This window comes from Balaenoptera ricei, chromosome 20 (assembly GCF_028023285.1).
Source record: "Balaenoptera ricei isolate mBalRic1 chromosome 20, mBalRic1.hap2, whole genome shotgun sequence".
Classification (NCBI taxonomy): domain Eukaryota; kingdom Metazoa; phylum Chordata; class Mammalia; order Artiodactyla; family Balaenopteridae; genus Balaenoptera; species Balaenoptera ricei.
The window spans coordinates 48,327,169-48,352,598 of NC_082658.1; the positions used below are offsets into that span (position 1 = coordinate 48,327,169).

Below are 25,430 nucleotides of genomic sequence, written 5' to 3' on the forward strand. Positions count from 1 at the left end.
AAACAAATAGGAAAGAAGTCTGGTTATCAAAAGGTATTGGTATCAGCCAAGAATTTGACTGAAGGAAATCACAGGCAAAGTAGCACAGTTTTGAAAACTGGCATCAAACAGATTTGACTGGATGTCCAGGGCAAAGCAATCCCACTCTGAGGCTACCATGTGGCCCTGAGTAAGCTCGGGGACCAGTCTGGGCCTTATTTCCCTATCTCCACCTGGAAGGCGCTTTGGGCAAAAGCACCATCCTAAGGAGAAGAGTAAAGCCCACCCCACCCTCCATGAGCTGAGCTGAGTCGTTAACAGGCTGTGGCATTCCTGTGGGCAGATGACCCATCAAGCTCCCAGGCACCAAGTGCTTCTCAGCCATCAGAGACAGATCAGTGATGATGACAATGACACTATTCTAAGTGATTTACATGTGTTGATTCATTAATCCTCAAAACAGCCTCACAAGGAAAGTACTAGTATTCTTATTTTACAGATGAGGAAAATGAGGCACAGAGAAATCAACCTGCCCACGGTCACCCAGCAAGGCAGCAGCAGAGCCAGGATTCAAACCCAAGCAGTCCGGCTCCAGAGTCTGTGCCATGCCCAGTACATACCAGTGGATCAACAACACATACACAGTCATACACAGCTCCTGATTTGTGGGCCCTTCTGCCTATGCTGGCTTCCTCTTCCTTCTCCTCCCCCAAATGAGCTGAAAGTAGTTTGTACAGCCAAAACCAGCCTTCCCATCCAACTTCATATTTGCCAAGCATCTGGTTCTACAGCAACAATAAGAGCTGCAGTTTGGGGATTTTGAAGAGAATGGGTGGGGAGGGAAGATGGGGGACTCTTTATAGCAGGGGCTCCTCTTTCAGAGGCACAGAGAGAGACCTCAGAACCAGCGGTCTGGACTTCCCTGGTGGTCCAGTGGTCAAGACTCCGCGCTTCCAATGCAGGGGGCACGGATTTGATCCCTGGTCGGGGAAGTTCCACATGCTGCATGGCACGGCCCCCCAAAAAAACCCACAAAAAAACCAGTGATCTAAGGAAGACACAGGGGCTGGGTGGGGAACCCAGGGTCCCGATAAAAAACAGGAAAGCTGTGCCTTCTTCTGCCCCAGAAACCAAGTCCTCTGGTTTGTGGCCAGCCTTCCTCTGCACAGAGAAGGTGAGGGCTGGTTAGAAGGGCTGGAAGCTGATGGCAGAAATGCTTTGGAAGGGTCTGGGTGAAAAGGACAACCCAGACTAAATTCTGCTGTGTGTGTGTGTGTGTGTGTACGTGTGCCAAGCCATTTCCAAGCTGGGTGTCCCGTCACAGAGCCTGGTTCTTCTCCCCAGGTCAGGGCCAAGAAATGATGGGTGGGGGCAGGAAACAATAAAGAAGCCCTGGGAGAGGAATGCAGACAGGCATCCGTGTGACTAGGCAGGGTGGTTCACCTCCCACGACGGAAGGTGAGGGCCTTTTACCAAGCAAGGTGTTCAGGCTGGTACCCCTCACCTTCTCCAAGCCTAGGCCTCATTCCCACCTGCCGCCCCCAACCTCATCTAAACAAAAGACTCCTGTCATTGTCCAGAAATCCTGAAGCCAGAATCAGGATCACTGCAGGCTGCCAGAGAAATGGGGGCTCCTCCAGGCAAAGCCAAGTCCTAAGGGGAATAAGGATCTTGCTGGCCACTTGATTCCAGGCAGACAGCCCACAGCCATACCCCCAGGTTTCTCAGGCGGTGCGCCCAGTTTCCTTCTCGCCTCTATTGATCTTGATGCATGGCCAAGTGAGTGGGGCCTCAGACTTACCCTGTGCCTGTGTCCTTTAGGTAACCTAGGCCGCCTGCAGAGGAGGATGCAAGGCTGTGCCAGGCCCAGCACAGGCTGGGTCCCCTGTGCCTGAAGTGCCAGGCACACAGGCTCTCACAGCCTGGACCGCTCCAGGTGAGACAGAAGATGCCAGCCCACCCAGGGAGGAAACCTTTCACTGCTCTGAAGCCAGTGCTTCTGCAGGTGGCTCCACAACCAAACCAGCCCACGGATGAGGGACCTGGGGGTGGGCAGGGACAGGATGCAGGCCGCCAGCGGGAACAAGGACATTGTATCAGACCCCTCCCCTCGCCTTGTCCCCGGAAGGCTCCACCGGACTCTCCAGACACTTTCCCCTTGATGGGATGGCGCTGGGCATGAAACTGGGTGTCACAGAGTCATGACCGTCTCATGCTGCCTGACAGTGCCGTCACCGCTTGGCCTCCAGCCCACGCCACTCCGGGCTGAGATCTATCTTTTCGCAGATGTCTTCTGTTCTAGAGAAAGCACAGGCTCCCAGATCACAGTGATGACATCTTCAGCCTTTCTCTTCCACAGAACCAAGCCCACAGGGTGACAGGGAGCAGGTGCTCCTCAAGGTTTCCTGACATCCTGCCTCGAGTGTGCCAAGGCTTGGGGGACACTGGCACCTGGTCCCTGCAGCCCAGAGCCACGCCCCTCCCCAGCCCACCCCACCTGCAGCCCTCTTCTGCCCAGAGCCGGGACAGCCTCACAGTCCTGCTGCCAGAGAAGGGAGCCCAGAAAGTGCCCTGTGAGAAACCTCCCTCCCTGTGGGTACCCGCTTGTCCTAGGGCCCGGCAGTGAGAGAAGTTGGGCAGGGAGGGAGGAAGTGAGTCAGCTCCTTGCAGAAATGGGAATTGGAGGGAGGAACCAGCAGAATGGAGCTCAGAGGGCAGAGGGCACAGGGGCTGGAAAGGTCACTAAGAGAGGGAACCAGGCCCTGGAGGTGCTGTGTGGCCCACAGAGTGGAGGACGGATACAGGTGACAAACTCAGCGATGCTACCTCCTGCCAAGGCTGGGTGGCCCCTACAGGCCCGAGAACCTGGGTCTGGCAGGCACAGCCCCACCTGAGGATGGAATCCGAGGCAGCACCCCTTCCTGACGCACTTACCGTCTGGAGGAAGTGAGGCCCTGTGGGATACGGCCAGCCACGTTCTCGCCTCACTGAGGTTGAGTCTCTGGTCCCCAAGGCCTCCCACTGCCTCTCCTGAGCCCCGCAGCTCCAGAGCCCAGGCTCCCCCTGGCCTGGCCCAATGGGGAGACAGATGTTTGCATTTCCCAGAGAGGATGGGAACCGAGTCCAGGCCCCAAGAGCAGAGCAGCTGGGGCTGCCCCACATCTGCCCCCGCCCTCTCCGGCAGCCCCTGCCCCTGCGGGAGCTGTCCCTAGGCTCCAGCTGGAATCTGTCGCTCTGACTGGGAAAAATCCTTGCTGTGAAAATTCCCAGCCTACCGACATTCCAGCACACAGGCAGCCCAGGGAAAGCAGAAGGAAAGAAGGCGCCCTGAGCCCTGTCAGGCCACATTCCACCCCCTCAGAGACCTGCAGCCAGTAAGACAGGCACATTCCTCCAAGGTCCCCTGGGCCGACACTGTGTGACCCCATGTGACCCTGAATCTGCTTCTCACCCATGCCTGGTGCCTTCTTTGGCAGGCTGTCCCAGGGACCCTCCTCCCCAGGCCCCTGCTCCTGGCTGTCTAGAGCCCATCTCCCCTCCACTCGTGTGAGGGATGCCGAGGGTCCAGGCACACAAGAAACAAAGTCCTAACACACTGCAGACAAGTCACCAAGGACAGTCAGCGGGGAGGGTTCTAGGAACCCAAACTGAGCTAAACAAGGGAACCCGGACACAGAGAATGGGAAGCCAGTTCCTGACTAGAGAACCATCTTCTTTCCTTCAACAAATATCCACTGCTCTCAGGTGCTCCAGTACGGCAGAAATAAGAAGATAACGAATTAATTACAGTCTTGATGAAAGCTATAAAGGAGAAGGAGGAGGTGCAGACCTGACATGGTCTGAGAGGACCAGGGAAGGCTTCCCTCAGGAAACGATATTCAAACCGGGGCCCGTATGTATGAGGACATGAGAGTGGGCAGGGAAAAGCATGACAGACAAAAGGAACAGCAGAGACTTGATGGTAGAAGCCAGTGAGAACTCTGCGTTGCACACCCACCACCTGCCAGGCACTCTGCCAGGCCGTGCTCCTCACCCTCGTCCCACAGTGCCCACTAGGAGAGAACACATTCACCCCTGTGCAACAGAAGAGGACATGTTCTTGGTCAGAGGGGACATTCCGGGGATCTTGCTACCCCAAATGCTACAGAGGTCAGTACCAGCATGTCAGTAAGGGCCAAAAAGGTGAGGGGGCAACGTGCCTGGCCTCCAGGATCTAGCAGGGGAGATGGACGAGGGGCAAAAGCACAACCCTCCCCCACCTCGGGGGACCACACCCGAAGGCTGACAAGACAGATGCCACTTGTCTTCCTGCGGCTTCCCTCAGCCGCCTTTCCAGTACCTCTCCCAGCTCCCACAAGATTACATCCCGCCTGCTGCCACTTGGGCTCACTTCCTCTGGCTAATCCTCTGGAGAGACTGAGAGCAACAGTCACACCCTTCTGCAGCATGCCATCCACAGAGTGCGAGGGGCCAGTCACTGCTGCTTCCCCTTTCCTTCTGGAGAAGAGGCTTCTAGTGACAGGGCAGCGGGAACCAGAAGGCCCAGGCCTGGGCTGGGCAGTGGACGTATAAGGATATCCAGAGACTGCCTTCCCCTGCCCTATATAGCTATCTATATGGATATATAGATATCTATCTCTCCTATCCATAGTGAAGGGCAGGAAGCTGATACCTTGAGTTCAAATCCTGACCAGTCACTTAATAAACGTGAAACCGTAGGCAACTTAACCTTAACCTTAACCTCTCTGTAAACCAGTTTCCTCATCTGCCAAACAGAGATTATTATAATACCTACTTCAAAGGGTTGCTGGGAAAATTTAATGAGTTAATATGTGTGAAACATCTAGAACAGTGTCTAATGAAAGCAGAGTGAACGCTAGCCATGATCTTTGTTCTTGCTCCTATTTTTCATGCCCTTCCTTCAAGGCATTTCTGTTCGGCTGAATCTTTACCAGATCAATTAAATACCACTTAGGGAACACGTACACGCTATGCACTGTACTGGGTGCCATACAGAACACTGGGCAAACACCCCACGTTCTTCCCTGCCCCAGAGTTTGTGCAAAGTGGCCGGGCTGAGCCAGGCTGGGGCAGAAAGCCATGCCCTGATTCTGAGGAACATATGGCGGGAGATTAAGGGAGCCAGAGTGGTGACCCAGGCCTAAGGAAATAGTTTCCCAACCAAACTAGAGCCAACAACTGAAAAAATAAGCTTTGCTGACACTGTCCCCTGTATTTCACAGAACGGAAGCTGCTGCCAAGCACCACGCGGGACTCTAGGGTTGGCTGGGCACCCCCCAAACTGCACAGCAAGAGGTGGGGGGCCATGAAGACTCCATTCCTTGGCAGTGCCTGTCTGGCACGGTGGGCGCCCACAGTGCTGCAGATGCCTGGGGCACATCCGTATCCGCTGCCCGGACGGACAAAGGAGGCGCCAGGCAGCCTGCCCAGGCAGCAGGGGAGCCCTCACCCCAACTGGTCACCAGTCCCCGCCCCACGATGCTGCTCTCCACCCCAGGCTCCAGTGAGGAGAATCCAGCAGCTTAGTGTAGCGGGGTGGCGGGAGCCCTGCTGGCAGGCAGAACGCGTGCTTGTGGTTTCTGGGAAATGCTGTAGAGATTTGCAGCATTTTTAAAATACTTGTGTTCCCACCCGCCACACACGCCCCCCTTCACCCCACTCCTCACCCACCCCCAGTCTGGGTGTTTGCATATCTGGTATTTTCCAGAACCACTTCAATGTAAATAAGAGAGATTAGAAGGGAGAGGAGGACAAGGTGGCCAGGGAGAGTCAGGATGGGCCAGAGGAGTTCTGGCCAGGGCTGGAAGGGGCCGGAGCAGGCTACCTCAATCAAGGCTCTGCCCTGCACCAGGACTCCAAGCTGTGCCTGCACAAACAACCGATGACCATGACATGTACCCACACCCAGTCCAGTGCGGCCTGGGCACTGTGCCCACCACCCACGGGCTGGGTGGCCAGGGCACTCTGGGACTGTAGTTCATCTAGCATCTCACTGGGAAAAAAGCAGAATGGTCCTCTGAAGACAAAAGGGAGACCTAGCAGAATAGAAGTGACCTAGTCTACCACACTATCCTGCTGGTCCCATGTACCCCACTAATCCAGGACAGACAACCCCCCAAAATGCTCCCAAAGACCTTTCACCCACCAGTTCTCACACCCTTGACACCTACCCACCCGCCTCTCATTACCAAAACGACATAGTTTGGGTTCCACTCTGAGCCCCCAAACCAGGGCTCTCACATGGTGAGACTCTGATGCCAGAGGTGCCAGAAGCTTTGGCGCAAAATGAAGTAAAAAATTCCTGGAGTAACATTAGGAACAGAGAATTCTAGAACCCTGAACTCAGGCAGTACCCAACTTCTCCACCACCAGAAGCCAGTGGGAAGCCCACTGCCCAGAAGCTGGCCTGGCAAGGCCTGGAAGCAGCACAATTTCAAGTCTCCCCTTGGAATCTTGCAGGCCCCACTCCTGACAGCACCCAGGGACCCTGGGGACAAGGTTGGTGAGGCTCATACCGTTTCCGCCCAGGGGACTAGGGCCTTCCACTGCAGCAAGGGGGCCCCTGCCTTCTCCCAGATGCAGGCAACCCTGAAAAAAAGCTGGAAAAAGAAAGAGAGCATCCAGCGTCCCATCTTTCCCGCCAGCTGGCTGTTTTTGACAGAGCTACAGAGAAAGAGTTTGGACAAAAGCGTTAGGCGTCCCGTTGGAAAGAAAACCTCACCAGGGGCAAGAATGGGAGAGCACTAGGACGGATTAATTAAAGAGGCTGCAAAATTACCTTTCTTGGATGGCATTAGAGACTGGGCAGAGGGAAGGGTACTAATCTTCCTAAGCATTTACTACCGGCTAAAGTCTATATAAGTGACATCATCTAATACACAAACATGTTTATCTTAAATAAAGGCCCACAAAGCATGGTATACAGAATAAAAAACAAGTCTCCCTTGAGCTCCAATCTTATTCTCTTTCTGAGAGAAAACTGTAGTTAGTTGGGTGTGCATCCTTCTCTGATTTAGTCCTCTCAATTCTGGGAGGATAGAATAGAGCCGGTTTATAGAGGTCACGGGTCACTTCGCCTCAGAGGCCTCTCCTAATGGCCACCCCTTTTCTCCCTAGCACAACTGGCCACTTCCTCCTTCTCACCCCATTGCATAGCTGTGCAGACCTCTGTGATAGCAGTTATGGTGCTTGGTTGCATTTCTTCACTTAGGTCTATGCTTCCTCAAGGAAAGATTATATTTTATTTATTTAATCCCCCTGTGCCTGGTACAGTGCCGGTTCTTAAGCACACTTCATTCAGTGTTTAAGGGAGTGAGTAAACTGAGGCTCACAAAGTTTGGTAACTTTAGTAAAACTCAAACACAGGTCTTTCTGACTCCAAAGTCTACGCTCTTTACACTATAACATGCTCTCTTCCCAATTCTGGAGTGTGGATGTGGTTTAGATGGACACGACGACCTCTTAAGGAACCTGACAGCCCTATAGCCTTTGTTTGTTTGTTTATTTATCTATTTATTTATTTACGGCTGAGTTGGGTCTTTGTTGCTAGGCACAGCCTTTCTCTAGTTGCGTCCAGTGGGGGCTTCTCTTGTTGCGGAGCACAGGCTCTAGGTGTGCGGGCTTCAGTTGTTGTGGCTCGCAGGCTCTAGAGTGCAGGCTCAGTAGTCGTGGCGCATGGGCTTAGTTGCTCCGCGGCATGTGGCATCTTCCCGGACCAGGGCTCGAAACCATGTCCCCTGAATTGGCAGGTGGATTCTTAACCACTGCGCCACCAGGGAAGCCCCCTATAGCCTTTGAGTACAAACCCCAAGGTCCAACAGAAGAAAGTGTACCACGGATCTCGGGCAAATGCCTGACAGCTCAGGAAACTAGCCTTGACTGGGAGGGAGTGGTAGGCCTTCCTTTAAACCCCCATCTCTCCCCTCCCACCACATCCTCAGAAGCTCAGGGGAGCAGTGCTTTCTAGGTACGGCTCCCATGCAGGCCAGCTCCTCTGGCTCTTGGTGGCAGAGGGACAACCACATCGGCCAGGGTTTAGCCAGCTGGGCTTTTCTGAGCTCAGCAGAAACATCTTACATTCCCAGACAACACATTTGTCCCCCGTGAAGGGCCCACTGAGGATACAAACAGAAGGGACCTCTCTCCCCTCTCCCAGGTCCTAGTCCCGGCCAGGCTTCTACCCCTTCTTAATGGTTATTGACTTTCCCACTCAGACTCATGGACCTGGAGGAAGGAATTCTGAACCAACTGGGGTTTTAAGATCCTCATCGTTACCAACACCTGCCTCAATCTCGCCAACTCAAGGAACTCTTTGCCTTTAGAAAACTTAAGGGTAATTGATCCCAAAACAGATGTCCCTAGAACATTTTCCCTGAGGAGCCAAGGAAAGAATGTAGCATCTTCTCCTAAACCTGGCAGTCACGCTTGACCCCTCTTCTCTTCCTTCTCCCACACCAACCAATCAACAAGACTACAATGCACCCCAATGTTCATAGCAGCACTATTTGCAATAGCCAAGACCTGGACAGATGAATGGATAAAGAAGATGTGGTATATATACACAATGGAATATTACTCAGCCATAAAAAAGAATGAAATAATGCCATTTGCAGCAACATGGATGGACCCAGAGATTATCATACTAAGTGAAGTAAGTCAGAGAAAGACAAATATCCTATGCTATCACTTATATGTGGAATATAAAAAAATGATACAAATGAACTTATTTACAGAACAGAAACTGGGACTTCCCTGGTGGCACAGTGGTTAAGAATCTGCCAATGCAGGGGACACGGGTTCGAGCCCTGGTCTGGGAAGATCTCACATGCCGCGGAGCAACTAAGCTGTGTACCACAACTACTGAGCCTGTGCTGTAGAGCCCGTGAGCCACAACTACAGAGCCCATGTGCCACAACTACTGAAGCCCGTGCACCTAGAGCCCATGCTCCACAAGAGAAGCCACCTCAATGAGAAGCTGGCGCACCGCAACGAAGAGTAGCCCCCGCTCGCCACAACTAGAGAAAGCCCGTGCGCAACAACAAAGACCCAACACAGCCAAAAAAAATAATAATAATATTAATTAATTAATTAATTAATTTTTTAAAAAGAACAGAAATAGATTCACAGACATAGAAAACAAACTTATGGTTACCAAAGGAGAAAGGGAGGGAGAAGGATAAATTAGGAGTTTGGGATTAGCAGATACAAACTACTATATATAAAATAGATAAACAACAAGGTCCTACTATATAGCACAAGGAACTATATTCAATATCTTGTAATGAACTATAATGGAAAAGAATCTGAAAAAAATATATATTTTATATACATATATAAATCTGAATCACTTTGCTGTACACCAGAAAGTAACACAACATTGTAAATCAACTATATTTTAATTTAAAAAAAACTGAAATAAAAAAGACAACAGTCGGGGCTTCCCTGGTGGCGCAGTGGTTGAGAATCTGCCTGCCAATGCAGGGGACACGGGTTCGAGCCCTGGTCTGGGAAGATCCCACATGCTGTGGAGCAACTGGGTCCGTGAGCCACAACTACTGAGGCTGCGCGTCTGGAGCTTGTGCTCCGCAACAAGAGAGGCCGCGACAGTGAGAGGCCCGCGCACCGCGATGAAGAGTGGCCCCCACTCGCCGCAACTAGAGAAAGCCCTCGCACAGAAACGAAGACCCAACACAGCCAAAAATAATAAATAAATAAATAAAAATTAAAAAAAAAAAAAAAAAAAGACAACAGAGCCTACCTCAGTTGCTCCCGTCTGATACATCTCTCCACCTCCACTGCTTCTACCCAAATTCAGGCCTCCATCCATCCTACTGAGATTACAACAGCTCCCTCACTATTCTCCCCACAGCTATCCTTGCTACACCTGAAAGCATTCTCCATAAGCAGTCAGAGATTTTCGAAAACCTGTTCCCATCACTCCCTAATTAAATTGCTTCATTGCCCTTGGGTTAAAGTTCACATTCCCTAGCGTGACTCACAAGGGCCTTCATGACCTGCCCCTGCTTGCTTGCGTCTCCTGCTGCTTCTCTCAATAATGTCCCCACACTATCCCCCAGTCTTATTCCCCAGATGTGTCATTCTCTCCAACCTCTAGACCTTGACATGTGTCTTACAGGCTTCCTCTTCCTCCTCTTGCCTCCCTGACACTCATCTCCTACCCAGATGTCAGTCCTCCCTGACTCATTCCCAAGGCTGTACTAAAAGTCCCTCTTCTGTGCTCCCTAGGGCCGTGTCCCCTGTCACTGAGCTTCTCAAATAGCATTGTCCTTGTCTGCCACTTGACCATCCCTCTCACCACACTATGAGTTCCTTGGGGCTGGGGTTATGTGCTGCTCACTGCTGGACCCCAGGACCTAGCACACAGAAAGTGCTCAACAAATGTTTGTTTAATAGATAGGTGAGCGGAAGAAAAGACGCAGAAGAGTTGCTTCTCTCAGGCCAGCTGAGTGGTTCCTATCAGGCCCCAAGTCTATCTTACTACCGTAGCTCACCCCTGCTCCCAGTGGAACCCTGTCTAGCAGCTACAGGGATACATGAAGAAGGTGTGAGCCAAGCATTCTGGACACACACCACGTGAGAAGGAAACCCAAGGGGCTTTCTCTCCCTGGGGCCTTCTGAAGAGGCCATGGAAAAAGCCATGGGGCCTGGCCCCCATCTGTGTGCGGAAAGAGAACAGATGGCTAGCCAGCTCCCTCAGAGCTCCCTGGGGACAGGCAACGTGTGGACACAGTTGATGGATGGCCTGATGGGCAGGGTGGCCGCCAGGAGCTGTACCCGTGGGGCTGGAGTTGTCAGGGTACCCCACCCAGCAGCCTGGAGGAGGCGGGAAGACTCTTTTCTTGGCATGGAACTGGGATTAGAACTGCTGCCAAGAAAAGGAGCAGGAGTAGGAGTGGGAGGAAGAGGAGGAGATAGAGGATGAGAGCTGCAGAAGAGGCTGTAGCACTCCCACACCAGCTCCAGGGTCTGTCCCAGGAAGCTGGAATGCTGGGCTCACTCCACTCCCCTCTGCTGTAGCCTGAGTCCCCACCACCTACGCAGGTGGGAAAAGATACAGGGCTTCTCTTAACCTGTCGGAGGGCTCTAGGAGACTCATGAGGACGGGGCTTTCTACTACGTCCCCTGCCCGATCCCTCAGGTGGACGAAGACGTCCTCTGGGCACCAGCTGGGTTTGCCCCACAGGGATGAGAACAAGCCAGCATTTCAGGGATACCTGCTGTAATGTGGAATCCACCAGGGCCTCCAAAGCTAAGCCATCCACTTCCCCAGGGATGAGGTAGCAGCAGCTAGTTGGGAAGGGAGAGTGGCTGGGAAATATGAGATACCAGGCTGATCCCTGTGCTATAAAGACAAAACTAAACAGCATCTGAGATGCCAGGCCCAGGGCCCCACAGAGGCCTGTGCTGTGGTTCAACAGGGAGCTGGCAACAATCCCCCAGGGGAGATTCATTCTTTAAGAAGAAGACAGTTCCATCTGTTAAAAGCAATGTTAGCCTGGTAGAAAGCAGACAGACATGGCAACATGGTATGATTTTTGGTTCTGAAATAAAGAATACTCCCTCTAAGTTGCAGTTCCCTGAGTTCAGTCTAGCCTGATGGCTAACACATAGTAGGTGCCTGATGTGTGTTTCCGGAATAAATGAGTCCAGGTCCTCCCCCGGATTCCACGACAGGCCCTCTTCCGCTCACTACCCTTTCCTGACTAGCAAAGCTGCCTGACTCCACCAGCCCCAGGGTAAAGGAAGGTCGGGAACCCAACTCCAGTGCTTCCTGCCAGAGCCTAACCCTGCCGCTCCCAGGCCCCCCTGGCCCGAGATGCTGCCAGGCTGAACAGCCATCTGAGCTTCCACTTCCCCTCCCCAGGAGAAAGCTAGGACCAGGACTCTGCTTGCTTCCTTAGCATTTCCTCCCACTTCTGACTTTGACACATCTGGCCGGTCACTTAGTGCTGAAAGGTCCTGGCCAGGCTATGCGGTGGTCAGGCTGCAGGGACCAGATCCGAACGATCCTAAAACCCACAGCCAGGAGAAAGGGATGGCTAGAGGCCAACTCGTCCCTCCTGGACTGTCTCTAGGCAGAACATTCCAAACGGATATGCAGCCACCCTATCAGAAGTCCCCTGGGGTTAGAGATCTCCATCCCCTTAGAGACCTGCTCATACACCTAATCTCAATCTCTTCTGCTCCTATGTCACCCCTTTCCACTGCTGTTTTGTGTGGGCAGGATAAGAGCTGGGATCTCAGGGATAGTCAGGTCATACTATCTCTGTAGGCTTGATCCCTTTTGCCTTTCCAGGGCCGTGCTTTTTCTTCTTCCAAGAGATAATAAAGACTCTTGGAGCCCGAGTGATCTTTATAAATCAGATCCAGTCACTCCCCTGCTGAACACCCTACAATGGTCACTGGGATAAAATCTGAACTCCTACCATTATTTACAAGGTCTTCCATGATCTGGCCACTGATTATCTCTGCAACCTTACCTGGTATTCAGCTCCTCAGTCACTCAGGGAGGCCTGAGGTCATCTCCCCAGGAGCTACCAAATGTGAGCCCTGATTTAAAATAATTTATCTTTTTTCACCTCCAATATCTAAATAATGGAAATCCTATATTTTAGTCCAGATACCAGTCTGGACTAGTAGTAGCCCAGAGTGTCTCTCATATCTGGAAGTGGCACATGTTAGCCCCCATGCCCCAATTGAGGGCTCAGGACATATTAGCCCACCAGGGTATCATAAAGCTTGTATCACTGTGTATCACACCTTCTGAGGTCACTCCTCCCCACAGGCCAGGTAAGTTGTCCCGGAGCCCAAGGAGTGGCACGGCTTCACCAGTCACACACTCGCTAGGCTCTGACGGTAGCTCTTGGGTACCCCCATCATCCACCCAGGTATAGTCGCAGGAGATGCCAACATCCCCAGTTCCTGCTTACCCCCGGCTGCCCAGGCAGACACTCACATGGGCTGGCTCCCTGCGGGGTCCCTCGCCGCTCCGCAGCCAGCTCCGACTCAGCTCGCTGAGCTCCGGGATGGGCTGCACCTTGAGCCGCACGCTGTCCCCAGACTGCCGGATCATCTCCACAATCTCATCCCTGGACTTGCTCTCCACGTTGTGCCCATTAATCTCCACCAGACGATCACCTGGCACCAGCCCCAGCGCCAGGTCCTTGGTGCCCGCGCCGGGCTCAGCGAAGTGAACCACCCTCCGATAGACCTGACCCTCGGGGCCCCGATCCAGCATGGTTGTGCGTCGCAGGGAGAAGCCAAAGTCCCCCGTGGGCCGTCGCTGCAGTTCCAGTTCCCGGAGGGCAGGGGGTAGCGGGGGCACCACGGGGGGCAAGCGCAGGTCAGCCGGGAACCTTTTAGTCACCAGCTCAGGGGCTCGGGACCGAGGTCCTGGTCGAGGGATGCCTGCGCCGGGATGCTGCATCAGCTGTCCCTCTAGGGTCCTCACCTCCACCTGTGGAGACGGGGCGGCAGAGTGCTCTGAGGGGGTGGAGGTTTCTGAGGCGCTCTCATCCCGGCTGCGCTGGGAGAAGGAGAAGCGCTTGACAATCATCTGCGAGTTCTGCTTGGCCAGGGAGCCGAACTTGGCTGCCCGCTGCAGCACCGAGCCCCGTAAGCTGCCTTCCTCACCCTTGAGGTCATCGCTGGAGCTGGCTGTGCTCAGGTGGCCCGAGTCCAGGATGACACTGCCCCTGTTGCTGTCGGAGTCGATGTCAGTCAGGTGCAGGTCGGAGCCGCTGGCCACCTTGATGGGGATGGGGTTGGAGATTTCCAAGCGTGTCTTCGAGTCACGCTTGGAGGAGCGGTTCAGGTTGAAGAAGCCACGCCTCAGGCTCATCTCTTCCAGGCTTCGCAGCTCCGCTGCTGACATCCGCTCCTTCTTCTCCTTTTTCTCCTTCTTCTCCTTCCGCGTGCCATCCTTGTCCTTGTCTTTCTTCATTAGGTTAAACATGGTGGGGTGCTGTTTTTAGGGGTGGCACCCCCAGAGGATTACGGGTGCTCAGCACAGGGCCTTTGTGCCCCACCTTGCTGCTGCAAACAGAAACAGAGAGAAAGGTTATTCGAGCAGAGCCTCTTTCTGTGTCTCCAATCCCGACACGGCCAACTAATGAGCACAGCTTTCCCTCACTGAGTGCCAGTTATGTGCCAGGTGTTCTGTTTTAAACAGTACTGTCTCAATTAAGGTAATCCTCACAACACTGCTACGGGTAGGTCTGTCATTATCCCCATTTTACAAATACGGAAACGAGGTTTAGATCAGTTTATAAAAGCCCAGACTCCAAAGTCTGTCGTTTCCTGTAATCCCTGAAAGACCCAGGCTTAGGTGTGCATGGTGGTGGCATCTGGGAGATCTAACCTCCTGGTTAGAGGATGCCATCAAGCCAATTTGGGACCTGACTTAAGATTCAAACGCAAGGGACTTCCCTGGTGGTCCAGTGGTTAAGAATCCACCTGCCAATGCAGGGGACACGGGTTCGAGCCCTGGTCTGGGAAGATCTCACGTGCCGCGGAGCAACCAAGCCCGTGCGCCACAACGACTGAGCCTGCGCTCTAGAGCCCGCGAGCCACAACTACTGACACAACTACTGAAGCCCGCACGCCTAGAGCCCGTGCTCCACAACAAGAGAAGCCACCGCGCGAGCCGCAACAAAGGAGCCTGCCTGCCACAACTAAGACCAGGTGCAACCAAATAAGTAAATAAAAATATTTAAAAAAAAAAAAAGAGAAGCCACCACAATGAGAAGCCCACGCACCACAACGAAGAGTAGCCCGCGCTCACTGCAACTAGAGAAGAAAAGCCCGCGCACAGCAACGAAGACCCAACACAGCCAAAATTAAATAAATTAAATAAATAAATTTTTTTTAAAAATTAAAAAAAATAGAATCCACCTTCCAATGCAGGGGACACGGGTTCTGTCGGTGAACTAAGATCACACATGCTGCAGGGCAACTAAGCCCGTGTGCCGCAACTACTGAGCCCACATGACACAACTAAGACCCAACACAGCCAAAAATAAAATAGATAGATAAATAAATATTAAAAAAAAAAGATTCAATCACAAAGGAAAAAGGAAATGGACTCTGTGCACCATCACCTCCCCATAGCCAATGTCCATTAAGGCAATAGGCATCACATGCTACTGGGCTCTTTCCTAAACCTGCTATCCCTAGAGCAGCAGCCTTAGCCACTGCCTGACAGAAGATCTCAAAGAACCAACACTTATTTAATGACTGCCACTCGCCAGGCATAATGCCAGGCACTTTACACACACTATCTCATTTGAACCTCACAGCATCCCTGCAAGGTAGGTATCATTATCTCGACTTTACAAATGAGAAAACAGGGCTCAGAAAATTAAGTGTATGTTAGTTGTCACACAGCTAGTAGGCGGTGACCGCAGGATTCAACGGCAAATGTTGTTTTCTTTCTAGGGCCTGGGTGCCCAAAGTGAAGCAGGGAGGGAGGTAAGGGGAAGTTCCAGACTGAATAGAGGACAGACAGCTGCAAGGTGGGGGTGGGCGTGGGGTCTGCTGGATAAACAGGATCCTGAAAAACTCACATCCTTTTCCCCAGACCAACATCTAAATATAGCCTCAGGAAGAAAGTCGTGGCAGCCTGAGAGAAAACCCCAGCTCCAGGGCTTATGGCCTAGGGCGCCAACCTACTCCCACCCCTAGGCACACCCATCTGGGGACAGGATGGAGAAAAACCTGGTGGGGTGGAGTTGAGAGAGCCTTCCTTGTTCTAACCAGCAGGGAACAAGAAGGAGGCTGTACCACCTAATTAGAAATTAAATGTACTTTTTTCTTTCTCCATGAAGGCCTCCCACTCTGAGTTCTAGACACAAGACCTACAAGCTTACCCCTTGCAGCAGCGAGCTCTTGCCAAGCCCTGGAGAGGCCTTTCCTCTCTGTGTACCCCACTGCCACAACCAAGCAGGGCCTTCCAGGCCCCCCAATTCTACTGAGAAGGACCCCCAACCCAGGTACAATGCCTAGGAAGGCATCAAGGCCAGAAGCGCCCAAGGGCCCCGGGGTACTGGCTAACTGCTTTCCCCCTGCCCAGCACCCTGACCCATGTGGCCCCTGAGAGATCAGAGTATCCTTTCTAGAGCAGCGCTGTCCACAAGAAATATAATTCAAGTCATGTATGGAATTGTAAATTTTCTAGCAGCCATATTAAAAAAGGTAAAAAGAAACGGTTAAAATTAACTTTAACACTATACTTTATTGGGCTTCCCTGGTGGCGCAGTGGTTAAGAATCCGCCTGCCAATGCAGGGGACACGGGTTCAAGCCCTGGTCCGGGAAGATCCCACATGCCGCGGAGCAACTAAGCCCGTGCGCCACAACTCCTGAGACTGCGCTCTAGAGCCCACGAGCCACAACTACTGAGCCCGTGTGCCACAACTACTGAAGCTCGTGTGCCTAGAGCCCGTGCTCCACAACGAGAGAAGCCACTGCAATGAGAAGCCCGTGCACCGCAACGAAGAGTAGCCCCCTCTCGCCACAACTAGAAAAAGCCCGCGCGCAGCAACGGAGACCCAATACGGCCAAAAATATATAAATAAAATAAATAAATTTATAAAAAAAGCAAAAACAAAAAGACAATATACTTGATTTAATGTAGATATCTAAAATATTGTCATCTCAACATGTAACCTATGTAAAAAATATTGAGATATTTTACATTCTCTTTTCGTATTAAGTCTTCGAAATCCAGTGCACATTTAACACTTAGAGCACATCTCAATTCAGACAAAACACATTTCAAGTATTCAACAGCCTTGTGCTTGCGGCTATTGGATTGGGCGGTGCAGTTCTAGAGAACTCTTGAGTTATAGAGCATATCCAAAGAGGTGGGAGATCTGGCCCAGTCACTGGCTCCCTGTGGACCTAGCAGGCACCCCTCTCCCCCTCTGACCTCCGTTCCTACCTGGTAAAACAAAGTTCCCTCTGAACTTTTTAGTTCTTAATGTTCCAAGCACAGTACCTGGGAGCGGGAAGACAGGAAATCTAGGGCCCAAGAAGTGCAAAGCCAGGGACAGCCTCGGCTAGCTGAGCCTGGACTGATTCAGGGTGAAGGAGTGCCCGGCAACAGGCATCCTCTCTTCAGGGCTCTACTTTAATATAGGGGGTCTCTCCCTCTCCTCCTGAACGCTGATGGGGGTATGGACAGACCTACCATATGCTAGGATGCAGGATCTTTGGTTGGTCACTGCTCACCTTACCTCTCACCCATCACTACCTGCACTCTCTTAAAAGGCTAGTTTAGAAGTTGGCTCCAGGGGGACATGTGAGGGAAATGAAGAAAGAAACCCACCTTGGGGACTTGGAGGGAACTAACCAATATCTCAGCCTCAGCCCAACCACAGAGAACCAAACCGCCTACAATGCTATCCCACCAAGACACCTTTTATGGTCTCCAATTCTCACTCTGCAATCCTTACCCAGTGCTGGCTCTTTGCTGGGGACTAGACATCTGAGCAGTATCAACGGAAAACAGCCCCCAGAATTCTAGAATCTTTGGGCTGTCTTGGCAAAAGCTTGTCCCTCACTGTCATTGCATCAGGCAGAAACAACAGACAGTCACAGCAGCAGCACAGGGGGATAGTGCTGGCAGGAAATGTTAGAAGATCTGGTATCTAGGCCTGGATCTGCCAACAAATCGCTAGGGGACCTTGAGCCTGTCACTTTGCTCAAGGTTGGATTAAATGATCTAGGTCTCTTCTAGCTATAAAATTCCAAATATTTCTCTTGTGGACATAGGTTATTTATTAACTTTCTGCCAAAGTCACCCCTCTCATCCCAACCCTGAGGCCTTTGGAGACTAAGTCCATTTCAGCCCTTCCCTCATCAGCCCTGTCCTGCCACTGTTATCTACACAGCTCACAAGGTACCCCTTCCCCACTGTTGTCCCTACAATTGCCAGGCCTGGCTGTGGCCTGGGTTCTCTCCTGTGCCACATGTCTAGAGCTACCTGCAAACTCCCCCTCCAGGGTCAGACCTGCAGTATAGCTGCAGCTGCTCCTATGCATCTCAGAGCCCAATTCGCCAGAGACCTGGGCTCTGTCAACTTCCTGTGGACCTTGGACTTTCCCGCATCTCCTGTCCTTAGGTCCAAAGTCTCCAGCAGCAATCACTACCTCCCCACTCCCATTCCAGGCTGCAGTTTCTACCTGCCTCTCCTTCGTCTCTTACCCCCCCCACTGAAGGTAACCTTACAGTTTTTCTGACCTCCTTCTCTGCCTTTCACCCCTCACCCTACTCCAGGAGGCCTTTCCTAACTTTAAGTGGAGGGAAGGTCTGTGTGTAAATTAGGGTATGTACCTAAATCATCTTGACCCTACTATCCCCCAAATCAAAGCAAAGTACCACTGAATCAGTCAACTCAGCTGCTTTATTACTTTAAGACAGAAAGCATTTTGAGGGCAAGGACCTTTCAATTCAAGTATGCAACTATCAATTCATCAACAGGAGAAACAATTTACATATTCGTATCATGGAATACTACTCAGCAATAAAAAGGAAACTACTACTGATACACACAATAGGGATGAATCTCAAAAACATCTGTCAAGTGACTGTAAAAGAAGACTTGGACATACTGGTATGGTACTTTTTATATGAATTTCTAGTATAGGCAAAAGTAACCCATGGTGAAAAAAAATCAACAGTGGTTACCTCTGGGAAGTGGGAGTGGGGATTACCTGAGAAAGGGCATGAGGGAACTTTCCGGGGTAATGTTCATGTTACATATCTTGATAAGGGTTTGGGTTGACAGATGTATACATTTTGTCAATTGTCATCAAATAGTGCACATAAGATTAGTGCATTTTATTGTATGAAATATTCACTCAAAAGAAGAAAAGAACGGTAAACAAATATCGAACTCTAGTTAATGATATGTATGCTAACGTATTGGGGGCAACGTATATTGGTGTCTGCAATTTACTCTGAGATGCATCAAAAATATAAGATGCCTTGAGGGTTGGATCAAGGGATAAAGATGTGATAAACAAGGATAGTAAAGTGTTCACTGTAGAGTCTAGGAGATGGGGTGTTCACTGTAAAACTCTAACTTTTCTAAATGTTTGCAGAGCCTTGTGATAAAATGTTGGGAAAAGTTATGTATTTATCAAGCACCTACTAAATGCAGGGGATATAAAGATAAATAAAACCCATGAAAGAGTTTAGGCTTCAGATGTCAGGTAACAAAGCTGAAAACAAATTCGGGTTAACAGCGATGCAATCTTGGGCAAGTCACTTAAGGCCTCTGTGCCTCTATTTTCCCATTTTCTTTAATGGAAATAATAGTACCTACCACATAAGGCATGGGAATTAAATGAAATATGTATATATGCCCTTCATATAATGCCTAGACCAGACTAAGTCCTCAAGAATGGAACCCAGTGGTAGCAAGGCACATTCATGCCATCTTAATGGGATGGTAGAGAGGATAATAAAGTACACAAATGACTATCAGCACACATATGACTAAAATAAGTCTAGACATACAATCTTAATGCTGGACAGAACCTTTGTATATGGAAAGTAAAGCCCAAAGAAGTGAAGGCAATCCAGTTAGCACACAGCCAAGCTGGATCACACTGGCTCGAGTCCAGAGGCCCCATATAACTACTGCCAAGATAAGGACAGGCAATTCATAGATGCAGAAATACAAATGGCCAACAAACACGAACAGGTATTCAGCCTGAGTAACAGTCACAGCTGTGTGAAATAAAACAGAGGTATACTGCGTTCACTTAGCAGTTTAGTAAAAACTACCACGCTAACATCAATCAATTAGAGGATGAGAAGCAGGGTGTCCCAAATGTGTTGCTGGGAATGTAAGTTGATAAAAGGAGGGCAAGTGTGTGGTATCTATGAAAATATTTAAAGGTACATATTCTTTGACGGGGCCATTCCATTTATAGGACATCTATAGATATATTCACACAATAAACATAGCTAATCTTTGCAGCACAATAAACATGGCTAATCTTTGCTATTTCATAATAGCAAAATTCTGTCTCTATAAATGTTCATCACTAGGGGAGTGGCTAAATTATAGAACTTAGCAGTTATTTAAAAGAATGAGGTAGGGCTTCCCTGGTGGCGCAGTGGTTGAGAATCTGCCTGCTAATGCAGGGGACACGGGTTCGAGCCCTGGTCTGGGAAGATCCCACATGCCGCGGAGCAACTGGGCCCGTGAACCACAACTGCTGAGCCTGCGCGTCTGGAGCCTGTGCTCCGCAACAGGAGAGGCCGCGATAGTGAGAGGCCCGCGCGCCGCGATGAAGAGTGGCCCCCACTTGCCGCAGCTAGAGAAAGCCCTAGCACAGAAACGAAGACCCAACATAGCAATCAATCAATCAATCAATCAATCTTTAAAAAAAAAAAAAAAAAAAGAATGAGGTAGATTTGTGTATACTGACCTGGAAAGATTCTATACTATATTGTTAAGTGAAAAAAGAAAGTTGCCAGATAGTATACAATTTTTACTAAAATTTTTTAAACTACATATATGTGTACATATATATACATGCACATTATGTATAATATTTGCATATGCATAGAAAAATGTATGCTCTGGGGAAGAGACAAGGATTTTGGAAGGGTCAAAGCAGACTTGTGTTTTGTCTACATTTTAAAATTTATTGACAGTGAGAATATTTAGCTGGTAGGGGTGTGTGTGTGTGTACACTTAAGCCTGGGGGCTTTAGATAGTGGGATTATGTATAATTTTTCTTCTACTTTTCTTCATGCCCTTTATTTCCCACAGAAAGAAAATTTATATAAAATTCTATTTATATAACATATAAGTATTAAACTATAAATACATAATATATAAAATATTCATAACAAGCTTTTAAAAAATAGTCTGGAAAGATCCATTACACAAATATATCAGTGATTTTTCTCTGTGGAATAGTGGCAAAGAGGGGTAACACTTCAGCTTTCTACTTCGTAGACTTGCTACAGATAAAACCTTTTTTTAGCATGTTACTTTTGTGATTTTAAAGATCAAAGAAGAAAAAAGGAAGGTGTGACAAAGTAATAAGCAATCCCTTTGGCATTAAAGCTGTAAACGGGTTTGCAACGGCAAGTTCAAAGCTGGCCACCTCATGCTTTGAAAATGTTTCAGTGACTTGGGGGACTTGGTTAAAATAGATCTCACTAGTGTCTTGTGGCTTTAAGTGGGGACAGATTTAAATGGGTCACCCTGCAGCTGGCAAAGTAGAAACCCCAGGAAGTGGAAACTATAACGTTAGAATCCCAAGACAAGGGCGCCCAGACTTGGCTGCTGTGGGTGTATACTTAAAACGGCCAGTCCTCCCACCCTCGACCACACTCATAAATAAATACAAAGGAAATACTTTCCCAAGAGAGCCGGCCTCTCTCCCTTGGCCTCTGACCTCCCTGAGCGGCCGTTTCCTACCGCCCCGAGGCCTTGATGGGGCGCCCGCCCGGACCGAGGAATTGCACGAGTGGCCCAGGGGGGCTCGCCCGGCCCGGGCAGCGCAGGGTGACGCCTGTCGCCGCCGCCGTGGAGCTTCTTGCCGGCGGTCCTGCTGAGCCCCGCCGCGGCCCATGACTCACTGCCAGGTCACATGGAGCTTCTCTGGCTCCAGGTGTGCTCACTCACTCCGTCTGCACGCTTCTCACATGACATCAGCCGGCCCGGCCGCCCGGCCGCCGGCTCCCTGCCCTGCCCTGCCCTGCCCGCCGCAGCGCCGGGAACCCTCGGCCCTCGGCACCTCCAGGCAGCCGGGCCGGCGCAGACACAGCCCCGCGGCGCCTCCGCTGCGATACCGTCTCCCCTGGAACGCAACAATCCCGCAGGCCCCGGGAGAAACGAGAGCGGGAGACGTGCCAGCAGCCCGGCGAGGTCCCCGGCGGCTCTTCCAGATGCACCTCCTTGGCCCCCCGCGGGGCCTGCCACAGCCCGCTGGGCGCTTAGCTCAGCTAACACCCCAACACCCCACCTCCTGTGTGACCTTGAGCAAGTCCCGTCCTCTCTCTAGACCTCAGCTATTTCAACTCTAAAATCTCCATGGTCCTGAGACTTCAGACTTGGCCTTCGCTGAAGAGGTATTCTGCTCAACCACAAACTTGAGGTTCTAATCCCGCTCTCCCTCTGATTTGCTGTGTGACCTACAGCCCATTATCCAACATCTCTGAATACTAGAGAATAACAAAAATAATTCCTTGTAAGTGACTATAAAGTACCTGGCTGCGAGAAAGGGCCCTGGGCCCTGTAAAATCATCAGTCCACAATTTAAACTGCTGCCCGACTGTAAACTATTTGAAATGTCAAGGGAATGTGGATAATTTACAAGTCACACAATTCCTACCTCAAGAGAAAGGGCAGGAAAGTGAGGGGCAGAGGGTGCGGGGGTTTCCAAGTCTGCTCCCCACCCTTGCCAATCCAGTTCCCACTACTGCACCACCCCACCCTCTAATTCAGGCTGCCTCAGAAAATGGTAATGGGGGGTGAGGTGCAGTGAGAAGATCTTAAAGAACCCCGGGGCCTGACCCAAAGCAGAACTTAAAAGCTCCATCAAGCCCCCAACCCAAGTCCTGGGGAAACCTGTTAATCATAGCACAGGGTGGGCTGGGCCCTCCCAACCCCTCAAACCTTTAAACTATATCAGGCCAGAGCCCCTCAGCTTCACCCACCACACCCAGGAGAGGCCTAGGACAAGGCCTGGGGCTCAGGGCCACCAACAGGACCCTGCTCACGTGGATGCTCTGGCTCCAGTCTGTGGTATCCACTCCAGGTGAGGGAGGTCTGGCTGGGGACAGACCTCTGGTTGAGAAGGAGTAAGAACAGCCCTGCTGCCCTGGAGACCTGTGACACAGCAAGTCTGGATCAAGCCTTCCTGAGTTCCAACAACTCCCTGCTCCACCCAAGAGGGTGGATTCTCCCTTTCACACAAGCCCCACTTCTGCCCCTCCCAGTCCACCTTCAGGTACCTGCCACTGGGGGACCCTGGGGTTTTCAGGCCCAGCTTCTGAAGACACATGCACCCCTCAATGAGCAGCCTCAAGCTAGGCCAGTGAAGCGGGCTCCAGGCAACAGGCTGGCTGTCCAGACTGCCAGGCAGTGAGGCTGAGGACCAGGCAGGAGTCAGGAAGGGCACAATCCACCTGAAGGTTTCTGAGGAGAGCCTGGATCATGAGAGGAAGCCCTCGGGCACACACCCTGGCACCTGAGCCAGGCCAGGAGACAGGAGTAAACAAACTAGATATTCAGAGCTGCCAGGTGCCAGGTCATCAACTGTTCAAAGCTCAAAGCTCCCACAGGAAGTGACCATCAGCATTCTACCCCTTCCTCACCCACCCTCCACTCCCACCTGTGACACTTCTCATTCCCCTAACCCCCCAACACAATAGATTCCCCCATCATCTTCCTGGAATTGAGGCCCCATCTCCAATGTTCCCAACCCCAAATGTACAAGCACACCTCCACCCGAAGTTATATATAACCAGTCATGTCCAGCAACCAGGAGGATGTTTCCTGGAAAGTCCTCATCACAAAAGGACAGAGGGGAAGCTGGGGAGGTGGCAGGCCACTGACAAAGAGCCAGTGAGGTCTGTCCGGAAACCAGAGACCTCAAGAGAGCAACTTTCAATATCTCCAACTAGAAAGTAGCCCCGGAGTTAATAGGGTGGGGAACATGAGGCAAGGCCAACTCCATTGCCATGACAACAGGATACCAACCTGTCCAAGAAAAGGGCTCCAGACCTGGTAAGCACATGGAAAGGCAGCTTGAACCTCTAGGTTCAATGTCTTGCTAAGGTGTTCTTGCTCTTAATCACCTGGACAACCTTCCGTCCCTTCCAGCATGGCCGCAGGGCACACACACTCGGCACCGTTCGCTCTTCACAGGGGAATTTACTAGGCCTCCTCAGCCACAGACATGCTAGGCACTCCAAAAGACAAAACGAACCTACATAAATCATTGGCAAGGTGAAGAGGGGAGGGAATCCAATTCCATAATTTGGGGGGACCATCTGAGGGCAGGAAGGCCCTAGGCAGGAAAGCTCTTCCCAGGAAGCACCATCGCAGGCCTCCCTACACAAACACAAACCATAAGGACACTGCCAAACACATGCCCCATTGGCCAAGGGACCAGGCAAAAGGAGTACCGCTTAAAAAACGAACTGGCAGCCTCCCCCATCCTCACCCTCCCCGTCAGCTCATTCTGGCCGGCAGCCTTTCCAACTAATCAGCAGGACACACGTGCCTTGCAACAGGGTGACACCCCCATCCCCCACTGCACCCCTACCCCCAAACAAAGCTCCAGTGTGCGGTGTGTCCCTGCAGGCCTTATCTCAGCCAGGAACAGGACCCACTCCTCACCAGGCTTGGTACCAGCGGCACCCCCAACAAGGGGGTGGGGGGCAGCGAACCTTACCATCTCCCCTTCCCATTGGCGAAGCAACTGGCATGACAGGTTCGCAGGGCGGGGCATGAGGGCAGTCTCTCCCAGAGGCCTGGGGCAGGCAGTCCAACCTTCCCACACGCACCCCACCCCTTGGCAGGGAGAGGTGAGGTGAGCAGCCATTCGCAGGGGACAGCTGGCACGCCCTAATCCCCAAAGCCTATCGTTCACCCACCCGCCCCCCGTCTTCTGTCCCAAGGGTAGGGGGCCCAGGGAAGCAGGGTCTCCATTGTTTTGCCAGCTGTCTGGCAGCTGCTCCTTTGAGAGGAGTCCGGTGTCGGCCTGGCAGTGAAAGGGTGAAGGCCGCTGGGAGGGATAAAGGGCTTGGTGGAGGTGCTCGCCTTCCCCGCTGCCTTCCTCAGAGCCTCGGTCCGTCAGTCTGTCTGGGGGGCCTGGGCCTGGCCTCGAGAAGCCCCCTACCCCCCGGGCTGCAGCCTCCACTCCGCAGCTCGGGGCCACCTGGGCTCCCCCGAGCCCCGAACCGCCCCCCCCCAAACTGGCCACCCTGTCCGGCCTCCCCGCGCCCCTCGAGATGGCAAAAGAGGCCGGAGCTCGCCCTCCCGCCCCCCTCCCGGTCGGCCCCGCGTCCCTGGCGCCGAGCTGCGCGGCACGGCTAGGGACCGGAGCCGGGAGTCCGGGCCGCCGCTTCCAGGGGACAGGGGAGGAGGAGGAGCCGGCGGGCCCCGCCGCCCGCCCGCCTTCCCGGCCCGAGCCCGCCCCGCCGCCCCCCCACCCCCACCCCGGGCCCGGCCCGCTAACGAGCGGCCACCCCCGCCGCCCCGCACTCACCGGCCGCCGGAGCCCGCCCGGCAGGCAGCAGGAGCGGAGAAGCAGCATCCAGCGGCCCCGGCCCGGTCCGGGCAGGAGCGCAGCACGGCGCAGCGCAGCGCCGCCCCCCGCGGCCGCACGAGCCGAGCCGAAAGGGAGCTCCCTGCTGGCGGCTCCGGGGATAAACG

General features: G+C 52.1%; 1 protein-coding gene across 11 annotated transcripts in view; it reads right to left on the minus strand.

Annotated features, from left to right (window-relative positions):
* The window catches only part of MYO18A (myosin XVIIIA), a 95,474-nt gene extending 70,108 nt beyond the window's left edge, over positions 1 to 25,366 (minus strand). For all 11 annotated transcript variants that reach the window (XM_059908155.1, XM_059908154.1, XM_059908153.1 and 8 more), the window contains exons 1-2: positions 25,264 to 25,366; positions 12,977 to 14,055 (exon numbers count right to left, since the gene is read on the minus strand). In XM_059908155.1, coding sequence (XP_059764138.1) covers positions 12,977 to 13,975 — 999 coding nt within the window. In that variant the 5' untranslated portion in view covers positions 13,976 to 14,055; positions 25,264 to 25,366. The remainder of the gene's footprint in view (positions 1 to 12,976; positions 14,056 to 25,263) is intronic.
* Positions 25,367 to 25,430: the final 64 nt, after the last annotated feature.